At 35.2% G+C, this 21,962-nt stretch overlaps 1 protein-coding gene across 9 annotated transcripts in view; it reads left to right on the forward strand.

Moving 5' to 3' along the window:
- The window catches only part of CCDC18 (coiled-coil domain containing 18), a 111,895-nt gene that overhangs the window by 2,081 nt on the left and 87,852 nt on the right, over positions 1 to 21,962 (forward strand). For 4 of the 9 annotated variants that reach the window (XM_059135926.1, XM_059135924.1, XM_059135931.1 and 1 more), the window contains exons 3-8: positions 1,063 to 1,241; positions 1,734 to 1,908; positions 4,541 to 4,699; positions 9,484 to 9,590; positions 11,261 to 11,389; positions 19,598 to 19,694. In XM_059135926.1, the coding sequence (XP_058991909.1) occupies positions 1,108 to 1,241; positions 1,734 to 1,908; positions 4,541 to 4,699; positions 9,484 to 9,590; positions 11,261 to 11,389; positions 19,598 to 19,694 (801 nt within the window). In that variant the 5' untranslated portion in view covers positions 1,063 to 1,107. The remainder of the gene's footprint in view (positions 1 to 1,062; positions 1,242 to 1,733; positions 1,909 to 4,540; positions 4,700 to 9,483; positions 9,591 to 11,260; positions 11,390 to 19,597; positions 19,695 to 21,962) is intronic. The other 5 variants (XM_059135932.1, XM_059135925.1, XM_059135929.1 and 2 more) reach the window with 4 other exon arrangements.

Raw genomic sequence — 21,962 nt, forward strand, 5'->3', positions numbered from 1 at the left:
ATTTTGCGTGGGGAATAAATTTGCTATTCTATTTTAGGTGGGTGAAGGGAGGGAAGGGCAATTCAGCAGTCTTCATTTATTCACTGAACATACTGACCTGTAAGTGCCTTACAGTTCTCAACATAATACCTAAGACTCCTAACCTTTTGGAGCTTGAGATGTGGGTCAGAATTCTAGAAGGGTGATGAAAAAGAGGTGCTACAATGACAAAGGTAAATGGGATCTGAAGGAAGAATGTAGTTTTAAGATGCAGAAAGATCTACAGTAGTAGAGATTTTAAAGCCTTAGTTTTTATTATATTAATATGTACTTTAATACATAATGATTGTATGTGTTAATCGTTAATAATAAAATGTGGCCTTTTATCACGATTTTTATGGGTAAAGGTTATTTAGTAGAGTATTCAGAGCTCTAGAGATACTCACCAGTTGAAGAAAGAAAAACTTTTCTTCATGTATTTCTGAGTTAACTTGCCAAATGCGATTTTGATCTCTATGATTGTGATGCGAATGTTTGTTTTTTTAGTTTTATAACCATTGTGAATGGGAGAAGGAGATAACCTTTATTTGGTAATAAATTGCCATTAAGAAAATATGAATGACTATAATGATACCAATTTTGTCAGATTTCCAGAGATTGTAACTTGATTTTATAGGTTCAAACAGCTCATCTTGAAATTGATCTATGAGTTAGAAATTACAGTATGATATAATTAAAAGGTCTTTGGATCCTGATGACTTAGGTTCAGATCTTGTTGCCACCATTTACAGTTTATGTGACCTTAAGCAAATTATTTATTTTACCTTATTTTTAGTTTGTTTTAACTTTAACATAGAATAACAGTGTTTAATGTGCACTATTGTTAGAAAGATTAAATGTGCTTAAGAAAGGGGAACTATTGAACTTTCTATTTCCTTGGCTTTACACTGGGGAGAAACTCATTGTAACTGGGTTTTTTTTTTTTTTTTTTTTTAATTACCATGAAAGATTGCACAACATTTGAGATAAATAGAAAAATAATGAGTTGAATTCTATTAATGTGAGAGTATTTTGACACCACAGATTCTTTCTGGCAAGGTACAAGAAATACACTTCTTTTTTTAAGAAATGGAATCTAGTTCATCAGAGTACTGTAATAAAGACAATGAAGAAGAAAGTTTGCTTGCAAATGTTGCTTCCTTAAGACATGAACTGAAGATAACAGAATGGAGTTTACAGAATTTAGGGGAAGAGTTATCCAGGTATGTAAGTAAAATCACATATGCACTTCAGAATATGACTTTAATTTATGAAAGTAAAATGTATGAAGTTTATTATTATATATTGTGTTTTAATAGAATAGAATAGGAAATAATCTATAATCTTTAATGTAATTCTTGGTTTAGGAAAGAAAATAGAAGTGTTAGAGAAGTGTTTATACATTAAGTAAACACCTGTACTATATTAGGACTCAGAGTATAAAATATGTTTTGGGCTTAATTAATCTTTTATTATTATGACTACTTTTTGAATCTTAAGTAATTCTAGCGTAGAGTCTCTAAACTACACAGATTGTTTGTTAAAACTCATTACAATTTATTAAGAATTTTAGTTGAGATTGCTCTAAGTTCATAACTGATGTGATTTCCATCACAACTTCAGGTGCTTTTCTTTCTGTTTTCTTATTTAATGTATAGAAATTTGGAGTGAATACTTAAATTAGGAACTAAAATGGATTTTTCTTTTTTCTCTAGTGTTAGTCCAAGTGAAAATTCTGATTACACTCCTAATCTCTTAAGACCTGAAAAACTCATTCTGGAAGATCTTTCTCAGCCTCACCAGCTTGGACTTTTGAATCACATACCTTATAAAAAAGTTTGTAAAATGCCCACTGGCAGTACTGATTTTCCAAAAAAGCCAAGAGATAAGGTTATTGTTTTTAGACCTGTCTACTTAAAAGTAACTTTAGTTTCAGACCTGTTTACTTAAAATACCTTTTCTTTGAGTTTTTTCTTTAAATATCTGTTTATGCTTTCCATAGTCTTTTACCATTGTGCTTAAGACTCTTGAATTTAAATATTATGGTTCTTGTTATGTCCTAACAGGAAAGAAGTTGCTGTGGTGTATTACTGTATTTTTAGACTTCTATATTTATTACTTTTTTGCAATTAAATGTTTTGTTTTCCCAAGTAAATGGTAACCCCTGTGATTTTTGGCACATAATAGGAAATCAGTTATTTATTAAGTGGTTAAAATATATTTAGTATATTTAGCCTGGGTCATGTGCTATATGATAGTGTAGCACTGTTCTCTTTTCATTATCCCTAAATTTTGTGCATGATCTTAGACATCTTTACTGGTCTGGAACTTTTTCCTTCTGTCTTTTTTTTTTTTTTTTTTTCAGTTCTATTATCTACCTCCTTGTGTTTACCTTTTTTCCTTATTCAACCCTTCAATCTCCCTTTCCAATCTCTTTTTCCTGTTCTCTATTATCTCACTGCCAGCACACTCGCATGCATTTGTTTGCATATGCACATCGTAATCTTCTTTCATAAAAATGTGCTCTTCCCATTTTAGGAAGCTAACAGTTGAGAGGTTTTCTTTTCCTAAGAAAGCTGCTTATGAAGCTTTGTGAGCCTGCAAGTTAGAAAATAAATTCAAATTCCATGTCTTCAAAGACTGTGTAATTCTATGAAATTTGATCTATATTCTAAATCAAATTGCTGATCATTTTTGCTACATATATGCTTTAATTGAAATCATTGTGTTTTACCCTAAACAAAATCAAAAGACTAATGACAAATTGGAGGGGAAAATATTGATGATGCCTATTAAAGACAGAGAGCTAATCTCTTTAACATGGAAAGAGCTTCTAGGAAGAAGATGAACAACCCAATAGAAAAATGAACAGAAGACATGTATGAAACAGGAAATTAAAATGGTCTTCAAACAAATAAAAAGGTGTTCAGTCTCATTCATAATAAGAGAAATTCACAGTGAAACTATACTTAGGTACCAGTTCATACCTATCAGATATTTGACACTATATTTTGCTGGTAATATTAGGAGGAGATAGGCATTCTCATACATTGCTGGTAGCAGTGCAGAATGATACAGTCCCTTATGGAGGGGCATTTGGTAATGTTTCCCCAAATCACACATGCTCTTACCCTTGACTTGAGAATCCCACTTGTAGAAAGGTACATGACAGGTATGCCTGCATAAGTACAAAAGGAGACTTTGTCATAACAGATTAGAAATACCTCAAGTGCCTATCACAGGGGATTGGTTGAATAAACATGCAGTGAAACTGCAGCTCAGGTGGGGAGATGAAAGGAGTTTCTAACTATCTTGATTATGGAGAGATTGGCAGGATATATTTAAAAAAATGCAAGGTACAAAATGACGTATATAGAATGCTACTTTTTGCATAACTCACTCTGAGGGTGGGTAATTTGTATTGCTTGCAGATGAAGGTGGAAACATGAGAAGACTGTGTTTAAGACCTAACCTAGCTTTCCTATATAGGCAGTTCCCCATTATCATTATTATTTTTTTTTAGGATTTTATTTTTTACTTGAGATAGAGAAAGCATGAGTAGGGAGAGGGGCAGACTCCCTGCTGATCAGGGAGCCCAGTGCGGGTCTCAATCCCAAGACCCTGAGATCATGACCTGAGCCATAGGCAGACACTCAGTCACTCAAGCCACCTAGGTGCCTCAGTTCCCTAATGTTTTTTCGTATGATTGGTGTTATACAAAAATTTATAAATAAGAAAATTAAAGGGGTGTTTGGGTGGCTCTGTTAGTTAAACATCCGACTTCCACTCAGGTCATGATCTCAGAGTCCTAGGATGGAGCCTCATGAGCCTCCTGTTGAGCTCTGCTTCTCCCCCATCCCTCTCTTCCTCTCCCACTGCTTGTGCTTGCTCTCTCCCCCTCTCTCACACTCAAATAATTAAAATCTTAAAAAACCCACTTGTTAAATGGTTACTTACCTACTAAAAATGGGAATGAGGCTTCTGCATATATTTTTTATATAGTTTTGAATTGCATATTACTTTTTTAAGAATGAAATCATGTCTTAAAAACCTCAACCCTCATGAAAATAAAAAGAATTTATTATAAAATATATATTCAGATGTATAACAAAAATGTGTATAAAGAATTTGTTTATTATCCATTTTGTTGATTTATTATCCTTTTTGTCATTTGGATTCTTTCCATTATCTCTTATGGACAAGGTAGGTATGAATGATTCTTATATTTACAGGTGTAAAAGTTTTAGGTTTATACCCAGGACTAATATTGTTGAGTGTTAGTGTCTTCAACTTTACTGGATAATACCAAGAACTTTCCCAAATTGTACCATTGTTTTTTAAGCTATGCTTATTTATGTCCATATTCACCAGCTGATTGTCCCACACAGCCTCACCAGCACTCACTAAACATCTGAACTCATTTTCTGAGTTAGTCATTTTACTGACAGTTGTTCATCATTTTCCATTACCTAAAAGGCTTAATGAAAGAATCCAAAATAGATTGCTCTTTTTAATTTTTCAGATGTCTTTTTCATCTGCCCCCATGGATCAGGAGATCAGAAATCTTCGAGAGAAACTTAACAAACTCAGGCAACAGAATGCTTGTTTGGTCTCACAGAATCATTCTTTAATGACTAAAATGGAATCTGTCCACTTTGAATTAACACAGTCAAGAGCAAAAGTATGTTTTTTGAAGTGGTGACTATGGCAATGGAAAGTACTTTGAATCATTTTAAGATTTAGAATTGGAAAAATAGTCCATGTATTGGCTTAATGTGTTACATATAATAAATTTTATAATGATAATATAGGATCAACATGGAATGTTGGAGTCTAATTTACATGAGTTTAATATCTGCAAATGATTTAGGAGAGATTGTATTTACATAAGTCAGAGCTTCTTAAAATCTTAAGATTACCAATTCATGTGGTTTTCTTTTTATAGAGAAAATATAGCTTATTTATCTTCCTTTTTAAACTAATACATTCCATTGTTGAAACTTTGAAAATAGAAAAGGGGAGAAAGATCACCCAGTTTCCACCAATGAGAAACTACTTTATTGGCTTATTACATAGTTGAATCTAGACTGTTTGAATAGTTTTCATTTTTCCTGTGCTTTTTAACTTCGTGCGTAGTCTGAACATTTCCTTTTTTTAAGATTTTATTTATTTATTTGACATCGTGAGAGAGATCACAAGTCTGCAGAGAGAGAGGGGGAAGCAGGCTCCCCGCTGAGCCGAGAGCCCAATGCGGGTCTCAGTCCCAGGACCCTGAGATCATGACCTGAGCCAAAGGCAGAGGCTTAAACTTCCCAGCCACCCAGGCAATCCTGAGCATTTTCTGATGGATAATCCAAGCATTTTCTAATATATTTACTTGGCTTCTCCCCTGATCATTTTTTTAATCGTAGCTTTGTTTCCTTATGTGATTATGCCATAATTTAATTAATAATTCTCCTTTTAAGTGGCTATTTTTTTTTTAAGTAATCTCTACACCCAAAGTGGGACTTGACCTCATGACTCCAAGTTGAAGACAGACAGCCAGCCAGGCGCCCCTAATGGTTTTCTATTTTTTGCTGTATGATTGTAATTATACAAAAAATTAGAAACCAAAATGTCCAATAATAGAGGGATGGTAAATTACAATATTTCCCTGTAAGGGATTGCTACAAAGCTTTTTTTTGAGGTTAAATAAATCAATTCTAAGATCCAAAGTTGTTAATACATGAAAAGGCACCGAGAATCTGCTTAAAGCATTCAAAAACTGTTACCTAAAATATTGAGTGGTAGAGGAACATTACAGAGCAACACACATAGGCAGGGTGATCCCAGTTTTGCTTTTTATTAAAAGAGCAAATGTGTCTATATGTTTGTGTCTATGTATATAGGTATATATAACATATATAAGAATAGAAAGACTCCACTCCATATTGTATGGACTCCACTCCATAATTTTGAGAGGGATTGGAATGTCTTGTCTCCGGCGAGGCTTTCACTGTTTCCTTTTATATTTGTATTGTTTTAAGTAGTAGGGTTATGGGAGATCCTAATTTTTCTTTTGTGTGTTTTATTTTTTTTAATTTTTAAATTTAATTTTATTTTTACTTTTCAAAGATTTTTATTTATTTATTTGACAGAGAGATAGCACTGGTAGGCAGAGTGGCAGGCAGAGGGAGAGGGAAAAGCAAGCTGTCTGCTGAGCAGGGAGCCCAATGCAGGGTTCGATCCCAGGATCCTGGGATCAAGACCTGAGCCCAAGACAGACACTTACCTGACTGAGCCAGCTCTTTTGTATATTTTAAACAAAAAGTGCTATTGGAGATAATTCCAGCCTAAGAAGAAAAAAAATACTCCAATGAACAAGAAAGTTTTTGTATTTGGGATTATTTCTAGGATAGAATTTTAGAATAACCAAATTACAGGGAAATTTTTTTTTCAAGATTTATTGTACTCTGCATTCAGTATTATACTGAGGTTATTTATTATTTTTTTTTACATTTTATTTTTTTGAGGGAAAGTATTTTGTTTTTCTTGATTTTTCACAAGGTTACCTTTCACTATGTTTGTTTGCTATGTAATTTGTTCACTTTTTTTTTTTTTTTAAGATTTTATTTATTTATTTGACAGACAAATAAAAGCAGAGAGCCTGATGCTGGGCTTGATCCCAGAACCCTGGGATCATGACCTGAGCTGAAGGCAGAAGCTTTAACCCACTGAGCCACCCAGGCTCCCCTTGTTCACCGTTTTTGTTTAATTGTTTTAACTTTCCTACCAACTATAGATTTTTTTTTAAGTCATAGAAGCTTAATTATTTAAAGGCAAAGGGATATTAAGAGAATTTTACTAATAACTACCAAACCAAAACATAGCATTTTGTTCCTTTCTTTTAGTATGTAGACATACCAGTGGTTATTTATTATATGTAATAGGAGAATTATTTATAGTTATAAATAATTTATAATTATTTATATTTTATTTTATATTTTATATATAAAATATGTATTTATGTTTTATATTATATTTTATATTTTACTTACCATGTCAGCATTTTCTACATTTTCTACATTGCCTAACAAAATATTTTTTAGGGAGACTCCCTTTCCTAGGGCAGGTCTTAGCTTTTGCTATTGCATATATACCACTATTGGAAATCTTGCGCTGAAATTCCTCATTGTGTCAACCAGTATATTCATAATTTATCTTTCCCAATGTTTGTTACACTTTTGGAGCCAGGCATCCTGCTCTGGGCAGCTTATTGCCCCTCAGGCCTGCTGTCCGACTGCTCTCCTGAGACTCGTCTTTGTTATTCTAGGTTGGATCTACTGTCCCTGGATCCTGTGTCGTCTTCTTTTCTTGGTTTAGTCTTTCTTTAAGTGGAACATATTTTTCTAGTAAACCCCCCTTGCATGTCTGAAATGTCCTAATTTCTCCCCTACATTTGATTTTAGGTTGAAAATTATTTTGCCTCAGGATTTCTAGGACATTGCTTACTTGTCTTCTATCTTTTGCTGCTTCTCTGAAAAGTCCAATGCCATTGTGGATCAGGTTTCTTAGCATGTAATTTTTCCATTGTTTTTCCTTTTATGGTAGTTTTAAGTATATGTGCTGCTGAAGCGAGCATATTATGTTAGTTTTAAGGATCTTCCCTCTTTCCTTGGTGTTTCAGAATTTCAGAATGACATGTCTTTCAGTAGACCTTTTGTTTAGTGAGGACCCTTTCAGGCTGAAATCTTGTGTTCTTTAGTCCTGGAAATTTTTCTTATGCAATCTCTTCAGTAATATTCTTCTCTCTGTTTTCTTCTGTTTTTCCTCTTAGGTGATCACCTCTACTGGCCCTCTAACTCTTTCAACCTTATAATTTATTAAGTTTTTTTCCCCTCATGTCTCCTATCTGCTTGTCTTCTTGTGATACTTTTATTAAAAAAAAATATTTTATTTATTTATTTATTAGAGATCACAAGTAGGCAGAGAAGCAGCAGAGAGAGAGAGAGGAGGAAGCAGGCTCCCTGCTGAGCAGAGAGCCTGACGTGGGGCTCGATCCCAGGACCGTGGGATCATGACTGGAGCCGAAGGCAGAGGCTTTAACCCACTGAGCCACCCAGGCACCCCCTGTGATACTTTTTAAGAGATTTCTCAAAACTATCATCTACCTGTGTTGAATCATATTTTAGCTGTCATATTTTTTCATTTTCCAGATTCTCTAATTCTTTGCTTTGTATTGAATAATATCCTGATGCATCCTCACTTAGCTTTCTGCAGATTTAATGATGTGTGTGTGTGTGTGTGTGTGTGTGTGCATACTTGCCTTGCTTGCTGCCAGTTGCCTCTTTGTTTTGGCCTCTGACTTATAGGTTAGAAATGTTTTTGCAGATGTTAGTGTTTTAGCTATTTATATTTAAGAGAAAGGCACTTAAATTCTGTTTAGAAGCTCTGTGTATGAAGGTGAAGTTTGTTACCCACTGAGCTTTATATGTTGGTGATATCTGGGGAGATGGCTCTTTTGTAGGGCGATACCTTAGCTCTATCATCCAGTGTCAGTATGTGAAGTCTTTTCCTTTGGAGCTGTTGAATTTCTCCAGCAAAGAATCCTTTAATTTCCCACCTGTGGGATAGCCCTAAATCAGATCATGAAAGTAGTTGGAAACTGACCATTTTATATTAATCAATTTGTTTATTTATAAATACTTCATCCCTGCTCATCATTCTACATAGTTGCCCAGAGTTCTAAACTTTTCCTGTTCAGTTTCCCCAGGTAATAAATTCTCTCTCTCTTCTTGATAGGCCATCATTTGATTGTTGGTGTTTTAAGAATGGGAAAAGGAGTGTTGACTTACCGACAGAGATTTTGAGCTGTACTCCAGGTTTTCTTTCCTGGACCTATGCTTTTCTGTATTTTCTAGGTTTTCTCTAGTAAACATGTATCCTAAAATAAGGTCTTAAATTGTAAAAAGATTCAAGAGGTATTTTTTTGTTTACTTTTTTATGATCTTTTATATTTAATTTTCTGATTTATGTGAAATTTATCTTCTTGGATGTTGTCAGTAGAGATTCTCCACCCCCAACCCCAAATAGCTAATCAGTTATCTTGGAATATTAAGAATAGATAGGGTGACGGGCGCCTGGGTGGCTCAGTGGGTTAAGCCGCTGCCTTCGGCTCAGGTCATGATCTCAGGGTCCTGGGATCGAGGCCCGCATCGGGCTCTCTGCTCAGCAGGGAGCCTGCTTCCCTCTCTCTCTCTCTGCCTGCCTCTCCATCTACTTGTGATTTCTCTCTGTCAAATAAATAAATAAAATCTTTAAAAAAAAAAAAAAAAAAAAGAATAGATAGGGTGAGCTTCACATTGACCAGTGATTAGGGAGTTATATTGGACACTCTCATCAGTCAGAAAAAGAAACAAAGTACCAATTAGATTAATTTATCTTCTGACACGAAGTGCTCTAAAACTTATTTTGTTGTTGTTTTAGGTTTCTATGCTTGAATCTGTTCAACAACAGGCAGCCAGCGTGCCAATCTTAGAAGAACAGATTATAAATTTAGAAGCAGAAGTTTCAGCCCAAGATAAAGTTTTGAGGTAAGTATACTTTTTTAAGGCTTTAAAATTTTTATTTCTTCTGCTTTTTGGTATATCTTGTGAAATCTGTACCCCAATAAATCTGTAGTGTCCTGTAGACTGTCTTAGAACTTAAGGAATCTGTTCTACAATCCACCATATCTCCTCTTGGCTCCAGGATGCGTGATGCTTAAGGGGGCTAAAAAAGACTAAATCTTAGCTAAGATGCTTATTTACATGCTTTTATTGAAGATGAACTCGTTCATTTCTTGCCTCATGTAGTAGTACATACTGGTGCTTCAGTGGGAGGTCAAGAAATAAAATAGAAGGAATCAGGCACCTTATAATTTATCCCCTTCTTCTGCTTTGAATAAAATGAGAGCTGTATGTGTACTAAATAGCCCATTACTTCATTTTGATGATTCTCAAAGTGTAGTTCTGGGACCAGCAATATTAGCATCTTCTAGGAACTTATTAAAATTGTAGGTCTCAGGGGCACCTGGCTGGCACAGTCATCTGACTCTTGGTTTGGCTCAAGGTTGTGATCTTGGTTGTTAGTTTGAGCCTTGTGTCAGAATCTCTGCTTGAGATTCTCTCTCCCTCTCCCCCATTTTCCTCTCTCTAGAATAAATAAATAAATAAATAAATAAATAAATAAATCTTTCTTAAAAATTGTAGATTTCAGGTTCTGTCTCAGATTTACTGAATTACAAATTCTAAGAGATGAGACCCAGCAATCCGTGTTTGAATAAATCCTGCAGGTCATTCTCATGTACCCTAAAGTAATTTTTCATTACCATCAGTCTTGTAATTTCTTTGTATTACATGTTATTTTCATTTTATCCCTAGGTATTTTGTATTTTTGGTTGTTGTGAGTTTGTTCATGTTCTGTTCATTGATGGTATGTATATAGGAAGGCTATTGCTTTTTGTATAATAATTTTGTAATTAGAACTATTTGTCATAATCTTTTATTCTAATTTATCATTTGTAATAATTTATCATTTTTGTAATTAGAACTATTTGTCATAATCTTTTATTCTAATAATTTATCATTTTGAGTCTCCTGGATTTTCCAGGTAGCTAATGATAGTATCAGCAAAAGAAAGAAAATATTGTCTTTTCAAAATTTATACTTACTCCTTTTCATTATTCTTTTTGTAGCTGTTCGAGAAATCATTGAATATAGTGGTGATAATAGTCATTCTTATCTAGTTTCTGGACTATATAGTTATGCTTCTAGTATCTGATTATGAAATAGGATATAAGCTGTTTTTTCAGATATATGTATTATTTCATTCCTTATAAAGATTCTTAGTAGACAGATGATGAATTTTGTCTATCTCTTATTAAATAATGGTTTCTCTTACCTCAGTGATTTAAAATGATAGAATTCTTAGTATTGAGCTATTCTTGCATACGTGGAATAATCTCTTTAATAGCCTTTTAAAAAATTTTATTTTGATGTCTGGGTGGCTCAGTTAGTTGAGAATTGGGCTCTTGGTTTCTGCTCAGTTCATGACCTCATGGGTGGTGAGATGAACACCACCCCCACCCCCGTCTGGGTCTGCAGGGAGTCTGCATGAAGGTTCTCTACCTCTGCCCATCCCCCCACTTGCACACACATGCATGTACACACTGTCTCTCAGTAAATAAATCTTTAAAAATATATATATATCCTTTATTTAATAGGGAGGCTGAAGATAAGTTAGAGCAGAGCCAGAAAATGGTGATTGAAAAGGAGCAGAGTTTGCAGAAGTCCCAAGAAGAGTGTATAAAGTTAAAGGTGGACTTACTTGAACAAAGTAAACAAGGAAAGAGGTATGTGTTTTCAAAGCAAATTTTAAAACAAATTGTTTTTAAAGAAGGAAAAAGAATATATTACCTATTTAAAATCATAGCTAATTTTTTTTTTTTAAGATTTTATCTATCTATTTGACATACAGAGAGAGATCACAAGTTGTGAGGGAAGCAGGCAGAAGAGGGGGGAGCAGACTACCCTGCTGAGCAGAGAGCCCAGTGCGGGGCTTGATCCCAGCACCCTGAGATCATGACCTGAGCTGGAGGCAGAGGCTTAACCCACTGAGCCACCCAGGCGCCCCATAAAATCATAGCTAATTTTTAAAATGAAAAAATTTAAGTAACCTGGTGGTAGGATAATTTAATGTTCTTTTTGTCTATTAATTTTTTTTTCATTTTCTATTAAAAACTTCATATTACTGGCATTCTCGATTGGGATTAGAAACCTAATAATGATAGTCAGTATATTGATATTTACTTATTTCTGAAATTAAGTTTTATGAACTACATAAAATTCATGAGGAAGTGTAGTTGGGTCTTCCTTTAGGAACACATAAGTAATGCAGAAGTATTTATTTTATATAAAATACGTGTTAAGATAAAGTTTTATAAGTAGCATTGACTAAGGAACCGTTAACTCTTAATGTCAATTAACTTGTAAACGGATAGGATTTAAATTTTTTAAGGTTAATAATATTTTCTAATATCATTATATAATTATAGCAGTTTTACACAGGGTAACGTGATAATCTGCATTTTGATCTTCAAAAAAAATTTTTTTTTCTTGGGGCTCCTGGGTGGCTTAGTCACTTAGACATCTGACTCTTGATTTCAGGTCAGGTCATGATCTCAGGGTAATGCGATCAAGCCCCTTGTTCAGTTCCATGCTCAGGAGGGGCCTGCTTGAGATTTTCTCTATCCCTCTCCCTCTGTCCCTTCCCCACTCACATGCTTGCACACACTCTCAAATTAAAAAAAAAAAAAAAAATCTTTAAAAAACTTTTTTTTTCTTTTTCGAGTTTTTATTTAAATTCCAGTTAGTTAACATACAGTGTAATACTAGCTTCAGGTGTAGAATTTAGTGATTCATGACTTAAATACAATACCCATTGCTCATCACAAGTGTCCCCCTAAATACCCATCACCTATTTAACCCATCCCCTACCCACCTCCCCTCCTTCAACCCTCAGTTTGTTCTCAGTAGTTAAGAGTCTGTTTTATGGTTTATCCCCCACCCATCCATGTTCATCTGTTTTGTTGCTTAAATGCCACATATGAATGAAATCATATGGTATTTGTCTTTTTGTGACTGACTTATTTCATCTGAAGTAATACTGTCTAACTCTGTCCATGTCATTGCAAGTGGCAAGATTTCATTCTTTTTGATGACTGAAGAATATTCCATTGTATACACATACTGCATCTTCTTTATCCATTTATCAATTGATGGACATTTGGGCTTTTCCCATTATTTGACTATTGTCGATAGTCAAAACATTGGGGTGCATGTATCTCTTCAAATTAGTATTTTTGTATCCTTTGGGTAAATAGCTAGTAGTGCAATTGCTGGATCGTAGGAAAGTTCTATTTTTTAACTTCTTTTTTTATTTAAAGTAGACTCCATGCCTAGTGTGGAGCCCAGCACGGAGCTTGAATTCACAACCCTGAGATCTAGACCTGAGGTGAGATCATGACTCAGACGCTTAACTGACTGAGCCACCCATGAGCCTCTATTTTTAACTTTTTGAGGCACCTCCATACAGTTTCCGGAGTGACTGCATCAGTTGGCAAAGTTGTGGAGAAAGGGGAACCCTCTTACACTGTTGGTGGGAATGCAAAAAATTTTTTATTTTCAAAAAAGGTATACCATGATAAAATAAGGTTTTGAAGAAAGTTTTTTTTTAAGAAAGTATTTTTTGAAAAGTTGTCAGAGATAAGTTAAATATTTGTTTGCATGTGCAATTAAACTTCTAAAAACCACTTGAAATCTTTAAGTCATTTTTCCTTAAAGTAAGCTTGGAAGAACATTTTCCCACAGTATTTGGTTAGTATAGTTCAAGTTTCAGTATATATTTGGATGGCACTATTACTTTGTGGAAATATTTAGGTTTTGGAGTCAACCAGATTTTATTTCTCAGTGGCTCTATTATCTTGGGCAAACTGTTTGACCTTCTTGAGCTTTAGTTTGTTCATCTGTTAAATCAAGATGATAGTATATCTTGTGAGGATTAAATGAGAAAAAGAAATGTAAGGTGCCTCTTAATAAACACTAACCAATGTGGCTATTTTAAGTGTAAACTGTGGGGTTAAACATTCTGAAATTAAGACATACTCAGATAAATTTTTACTTATTCAGATAAACATTTTGTATATGGTTATTTGAAATAGTGAAATGATAATACACAAAGATTAGCTTCATAATATAGCTAAGAAAAAGTACAGAGGAAGAGTGACTGGTTATCTCTGTAAAACTTAAATAAGACATAATTTTTATGGAAGGGTGTTGACTTTGTTTTCATACATTCTGGACAAGGCATGGAAGTATGAAAGCATCACTGCTAAGAATAGTAGGGGGTTTTTGTACTTATAAATGGATAGATATAGTAGGAAATGAGGCAAGAAATTGTTAGGCCAAAGTGTTTGTGTTTTAATCTGGAGAGCACATATAGGCAATTGATATTTTTAGGTAGAGATATGACATCTAAATTTTTGAGAGCTTTTTGAAACTCCATCCATCTAGAATGGATGTTGGCATTCTAAAATTGGAATCTTTGCAAAGACTTGAAGATTAATCATAATCATAATGGGTTAGAAAACTAGTTTAAAGGAAAAGATTGTTTAGCTTTACGCTGTTTATAAGAGACATACCCAAAATATAAGGACACAGAAAAATTGAAAGCAAAAGAATTAGAAGAAATATTTTAGGCAAATAGTCACTAAAACAAAGTAGATATAGCTATATTAATATCACACAAAATAGATTTAAGTGCAACAAGCATTACTAGAGTTAAAATTACTCTTATAGGGGTGCCTGGGTGGCTCAGTTGGTTAACTGTCTGACTCTTGATTTCTGTTCAGGTCATGATCTCATGGTTGTGAGATCCAGGCCTGTGTCAGGCTCTGTGCTGGGTGTGGAGCCTGCTTAAGATTCTTTCTCCCCCTCTCCCTCTGCTCCTCTCCCCGCCCCAAACCTCTCTCCCCCTCTCAAAAAACAAACAAACAAACAAAAAAGGCTTGTATATAATGTTTAAATAACCCTAAGCAGAAGCCCTAAAGATTCTGAACTTGTGTGAATCTAATAGTAAAATTTCAAATAAAATGAACACATCTGTAATCATATAGGGAACATTTTTACACATTACTAGGAGTTGTTAGGTGAGTAACAAGAAAGCTAGAAGTTGAAGAGTTCAATGACAATTAACAATCTTGATCTCATGTGTATATATGGAAACCTATACCCAACAGTTTGAAAATTCACACTCTTTTAAGCACTTCTAGAATATTTATAATCTCTCACCTCACTGTGCCATAAGTGTGAGTTTCAACAAACACCAAAAGATTGATATGTTTTATGTATTGCTTTCTCAGACTGTTGTACAATTAAATTAGAATGTAATCCCCCAAAATCATGTATGTTTGGAAATTTAAAGCCGGCCTTCTTGATACTTATGGAGCATTGAAGAAATTAGATAAAGATTAGAAAGCTCTTGAAGAGGAGTGATATAAAAAAATATCACAGCTCATGGGCTGCAGCCAAAGATACTCTTTTATTATTATTATTATTACATTCAGTTAGCCAGCATATAGTACATTTGATGTAGTGGTCAATGTTTCATTAGTTGTGTATAACACACACACACCCAGTGCTCATCATCACACATGCCCTCCTTAATACCCATACTCTCCCTTCTATAACCCTTAGTTTGGTTCCTGGATCCAGAGCCTCTCATGGTTTGTCTCCCTCTCTGATTTCTTTCCATTCACTTTTCCCTCCCTTCCCTTATGATCCCCTACACTATTCCTTATGTTCCACAGATGAGTGAAATCATACGATAATTGCCTTTCTCTGCTTGACTTATTTCACTCAGCGTAATCCCCTCCAGTTCTATCCATGTCAATGCAAATGATGGGTATTCAGCCTTTCTAATGGCTGAGTAATAGTCCGTTGTATATGTAAACCACATCTTTATCCATTCATCTGTTGAAGGGCATCTTGGCTCCCTCCACAGTTTGTCTATCGTGGACATTGCTGTTATGAACACTGAAGGTGCATGTACCCCTTCTTTTCACTACATCCGTATAGCCAAATAAATTCTTAGAGGAAAATTTTTAGCCTCCTATGTGTATGTTAAATTAATATATGAGTGAGAATGAATGAGTTAAAACATCCAATTTATATAGTCAAAAAAAGGACAGTAGAAAAAAGAGCATCACAAGAAAAATAAAAATAGAAGTATTGTAATAATAAAAGATGAAATGATGGAATAGAAAACAATAGAATCACAAAAACCTAAATCTGGTTCTTTTCATAATGACCAAACTAATGGGTACCAGATAAGATTAATCAAGGAGACAAGGCACAAAAGCAATACTGGGATTGAAAAGGAACTTCTAAATTACAGATTTAGCTATGATTTAAGAAATAAGACCAAATACTATGAACCATTGTAGTATGATAAATATGAAAACTTAGACCGAATAAATGACTTTTTAACAAAATATAATTTAACAGAATTTAAGAATAAATTGAAAACGTGAATATATAGCCATTATAGATATTGAATCAATAGTTAAAAATTTGCCTACAAGAAAGTAAACCAAAGAAAACAATGGTGATGACAAAAGGAAACAGGCCCATTATGGCCCACAATATCAAGTTTTGGCAAAGTTGTGGAGCCCTTGGAATTCTGATATGCAGGTTATGCAGGGGGCCATTGGGGGGAAGCATCAGGGTTTGTCAGGAGGCAGAGAGAGTTGGGAGAAAAATATGAGCAGGAGATGTTATTGTGGTGTCTGAGAAGGAGCAGTTAAGGCAGGGTCAGCAGGTTTAGGTTTGGTAGTATAAATAATCTCAATGGACTGAGTGTAAGACTGTCCTGAGTTGTCTAGTACCTGGTCCTGAGGTAATTAGGACAGGGGATTATTGGCCATGAGTATAAGAGCCAAAGACTGGAGTGAGGAACTGGCTCTGGGGTTGATTAGTTCATTTATGAAAGGTAAACTTCCAGGTGAGTAATTTCCTATCTTTAAGAATTGGCTAACCCTAGGAGGGCCAGTCTTCCTAGGATCCGTAAGGCCCCACATATCAAAATGTCAGAATAGAAGGACATACTTAATCTGATAGAGAAAGTTATAAAATGTTACTGAAAATTTTAAGAAAGACCTAACTAATGAAGTATATATCAGAGATTGCTTTGACAGCACATACTAAAATAAAGCTATATATACTATTTTTTTCTGGAAGGGAGCCTAATATAAAATTGTCAGTTTTTCCCAAAATAATTGATACATTTAATACAATTTCAATCAGTATCCTAAAAGATTTTCGGTAAACCGTATTGAACTGACCCTGAATATCATATGTAAGAACAAAGGTCTAAGAATAAGGGAGACAATTTTGAAGCTGTAGACCAAAGTGGAGGACATGCCTGTAGATACCAGGACTTCTCAAGTTATATGAATTAAATTAATGTGTTGTTGGTATAGGAATATCCTATCCCTCCCCCTCCCCCCAAATTGATTGTATAGAACAGACCCTCTTTAGCAAACCGACACACAAGGGAAACTTGGTATGTAACAGGTGGCATTACAAATCAGGGGAAAGATTCGAAGAATCAGTAAGTTAAGGTGCTGGACAGACTGACATTGTGTATTTCATATGTGGTAGAGTGGAAAGAGTATAATGTCACTTATGTAGTGTGCTCCCAAGAATGAATAGCCTACATCTACTACTCATGAGGAAACAGGCAAAGCTAAGCAGATGTTTAGCAGCATGCATTCAATGATTACTGGATTTCTCACTTGGGACACATCAGCTGTCTAGAGAATGTGAGAGAACCCTGGTCTGATGTGTTTCTCTCATTGGTGAGGCACAAAGCTTGAGAAATAGTAGGTAGTTGTGAAAAGAGAGGGAAGTAGGATGAGAAAAACATGTTGTAGTGATAATCTACTTCCAGATAGCTTGAGTGGCTGCTGCATATTTATGCCAGCTTTGGTCATAGGTCATTTAACTTTATACTTGATCACATTAGGAAGTAAAAGAAGGTAGAATCATTGAATCCAGGGCTTCACAGTAAACATAGAATTGTCCACCAGCTTCTGGCAGTTGAAGATCTCATCTTGTGTGACTCTTCAATGGTGTTGTCATTATAGACCTTTGAGTAACCTCTGTGTGTGTGTGTGTGTGTGTGTGTGTGTGAGAGAGAGAGAGAGAGAGAGAAAGGTTTTTTTCTACTTATTAAACAGAGAATGCTCATATTTCCCTATATAAGAAAAAAGAAATACTCGCATAGCATGAGTCTAAAATCATGTGGTTTTTTGTGCACCTTATTTGACATTTAATTTTGTGTCAGTAGTCCGTGCACCCTGGTGGTTGAGAGCAAGGGCCCACCTGCTTCTCAGATTCATACATTGTGTTTACTACTTAGTATGTGTGAGGGCGTGCCTTGAGCATACTGTTTAGTCTTTTTAGGTACTAGTTACAGATAAAATAAGGATAATGTCCAATTGAGAGTTGTGACCATTTGATTAGGTATATAAAGCAGCTAAAGCTCTCTGTGGCACATAATATATGTTCAATAAATTCAAACTATTATTGTAAAAAAATTGTCGGTATCATGAAAGACTTAAAAAAAGCTGAGCTATTCTAGATTAAAGAAACTAAAGATAGAAAATAACTAAAAGTGGTATGTTATCCTAGATCAGAAGAAAAAAAAAGATCTATAAAGAACATTAGAATAACTGATAAAACTTACACATGAATTATATGTTAGATAATAGTATTGTAACAATTTTAAATTTCTTGAATTTGATAGTTGTGGTTATATGAGGCAATGTGTGTTTTCTTAGGATACATACTAAAGTATTTAAGGGTGAAGGTTACTAATTTCTCTAGAATGCAGTTCACTACAAAAACATCTCAGGTGAGAGACAAAAGCAGTTGTGGCAAAATATCAAAATTGGTTAATCTGCATTAAGGGGTACCTGTTTGCAATTTAAAAAACAAAAAGTTCATAAAATGTTGCTGGGAAAATTCATTATTGATTTTTAATAATTAAATAAGATCCCTGCTTTGTGCTTGTAGGAGTGCTGACAGTCCTGACTCTGTTTTTGGCCCTCCATCTTGTTCATGTTCACTGGATTACCTCTCTTGGGGCTACGCGTTCTGGGCCCCTTGAGATTAACATATATACTTTAGAAATGCCAATCAAGGTAGTGATGGGGGCGGCTTGCTTTGGCCTCCCAGGAATTTGTTAGAAATAACATAGTCTTTCCCCTTTCCATGCACAGGTAGGCCACAAGACCTAATTAAAGGTTAGTTCTCAGGTACTTGCAAACCCTCTGATCTCACTGTGATGTCCCCATTTCCTCCCTGTCATGCATCCCCTTGCTTTATAAAATCTTTAGGCTAAGGTCTGGACTTTACAGAGAAGAAGTTTAGATAATAGAAAAACGTTTAGGCGTGGGTATGATACTGATTATATTTCAGCCCAGTAGTCTCAGTTCGATGTGAAAAGTATGAGGAAAGATCAGGGTTAACTAAGGCAGGGCTTTGTAGTGGTTGGATGTTGTTATTCAGATTTTTATATCTTTTAGATATGTCTTTTGAAAATACCTTCTTGAAAATTTACTTGCCCTTTGCAAAGGTCATAGGATTTATTGAGTATTTTTAATATACTAGACAGTGGACTGGTTTTGTAATAGCTGATCTTTGAGAATTTGTACAGCCTAAGCCACTTCCCATAATCTTTTCCAGATAAAGAAAAAAAATTGCCAACACATAGGAATGTATATATGTTTCAAAGTTAATGTACTTTATTTTTCATATTGATAATAGTGAGGAAATTTTTTAGTCTCTATTCTTCATTTTGCAGCTTAAGCCTACTATTCTTTTTTAGTACTGCTCATTTCTAATTTTTCCTTACAATAAAGTATAGGTTACTTTGGAGTTTCACTAGTCAAATGTAGAACATTCTTTGCTTTTATTAATCATCCCTTTTTAAATTTTAGAGCTGAACGACAAAGGAATGAAGCACTATATAATGCTGAAGAGTTAAGTAAAGCTTTCCAACATTATAAAGAAAAAGTGGCAGAAAAATTGGAAAAGGTAAGAAGCAGATGTGCCAATTCAGTGTTTGTGTTACTGTCTATATCTAAATATAAACACAGACATAAATAGAATATGTTTGCTTACAACTAAAGCAGGGAATAATTTTTATGACCTCATAATAAAATTGTTGGAATAAAGAATTTATAAATAGTGGTTAAGGCTGGTGTTCATAATCTTCTTTTAATGAGCAAAAAACTTCTCAAGGAACATTCCTTGAACAGATTCTGCATAGTAGTATAGTGACTTTATTACATTCATTTAATATTTTCAAGTAATACCACAGGGATTATAAAACCTGTTTGGAGGAAGGCCACATGCTGAATATTCAAATGTTGAGCTCAGAAGGGAGGTCTGGTCAATAGATACTAATGTGAGAGAATTTCATTTTGATTTAATAATTAAAACAGAGGAAGTTAATGATTCTGTTCAAAGAAAGGTAAACAGAAGAAATAATAAAATTTTAATAAGGGGGTGTTTGGGTGGCTCAGTTGGTTAAGCATCTGCCTTCGGCTCAGGTCATGATCCCAGGATCTTGGGATAAAGCCCCACATCAGGCTCCTTGCTCAGTGGGGGACCTGCTTCTCCTTCTCCCTCTGACTGCTGTTCTGCCTACTTGTGCTTGCTCTCTCTCTCTCTGTCAAATAAATAAATAAAATCTTTAAAAAAGAATTTAATAAGAGGGGTGCCTGGGTGGCTCAGTTGGTTAACTCAGGTCATGATCTCAGGGTCCTGGGATGGAGCCTGGCATCAGGCTCCCCACTGCAGGGGGTCTGCTTCTCCCTCTACCCCCACCCTGCTTTTGTGCTCTCTCTTTACTCTCTTTCTCTTATATGAATAAATAAAATCTTTTTTAAAAATTAGAAAAAATAAAAATTTAATAAGGACAGATACCATATGATTTCACTTATATATGGAATCTAAAAAAAATGAACAAAAAAGCAGTATCAGACCTATAAATGAAGAACACAAACTGATGGTTCACAGAAAGGGAAGGAGGGTGGGGGAGGGCAAAATGGCTATACCCGTAGGAGGTACAGGCTTCCAGTTAGGGAATGCATAAGTCACAGGGATGAAAGGTACAGTATAGGAAATAGAGTCAATGGTATTGTAATAGTGTTGTGTGGTGTCAGATGGGAACTACACTTGTGGTGAGCATAGCATAATGCATAGAGTTGCAGAATCACTGTGTTAGATATCTGAAACTAATGTAACATTGTGTGTCAACTGTATTTCTTTCTTTCTTTCTTTCTTTTTTTTTAAGATTTTATTTATTTATTTGACAGACAGAAATCTCAAGTAGGCAGAGAGACAGGGGTGGGTGGGGGAGCAAGTTCCCCACTGAGCAGAGAGCCCGATGTGGGACTCCATCCCAGGACCCTGGGATCATGACCTGAGCCAAAGGCAGAGACCCAACCCACTGAGCCCACAGGTGCCCAACTATATTTCAATGAAAAATTTAAAAATCAGGATCTTATTAAGTACTGGTCTAAAGTGTAAATTAATCTGGTCACTGTTTTGAAAGCCTTGGAGAAGATCCCCATGGGAATGAAATAGCATAGAAGGGATTTTTTATAAGGTAATATGAAGGAGATAGAATACTCACTGCGGGGGAATATCCTCAGGGAGAGGGAGGACTTTATACAGGAAAGAGAGGAAAAACACAAGATGCTTTTTCACACTTCTCCTTAGGATTCTCATTTTCAAACCGTGGTCAGCAGAGCCCTGTAGTAATGTAGATGTAACAGAAAGTGGAGGCAGATCTCTTGAGCCCTCTTCTCCCACCACTCCAACCTGGGTGCTTGACTTTTTATTTTTAAGATTTTATTTCTGTCTTTGAGAGAGAGAGAAAGAGATTGAGAGAATGAGCAGTGGGGAGGGGCAAATGGAGAAGCAGATTCCCGCTGAGCAGGCAGCTGGACGTGGGGCTGGATCTCAGGATCCTGGGATCATGACCTGAACTAAAGGCAGATGCTTAACTGAGGCCACCCAGGCACCCTCTGGGCACTTTACTTTTACCTGTTTTAGATTTGATTTCACTGGGAGTATTCAGTGGCTAAAATTTCAAGAATTATTTCTCTGGAATATTTGCAGTATAGTATGCCTTTACTAACTTGATGTAGCATCCCTATATGAGTTGCTTGCCTGTGGCCTGTGAGGCCAGAACACTTGCTTTCAGATGGTGGTACCATTGCCCCTCTTTCACAGGCCTTAACCATTTCTGGACAGATGGTCGAGTCCCCCTCCCTGCCCTTTGTTATTGCTGAG

The sequence above is a fragment of the Mustela lutreola genome, chromosome 10 (assembly GCF_030435805.1).
Source record: "Mustela lutreola isolate mMusLut2 chromosome 10, mMusLut2.pri, whole genome shotgun sequence".
In the NCBI taxonomy this organism is placed as follows: domain Eukaryota; kingdom Metazoa; phylum Chordata; class Mammalia; order Carnivora; family Mustelidae; genus Mustela; species Mustela lutreola.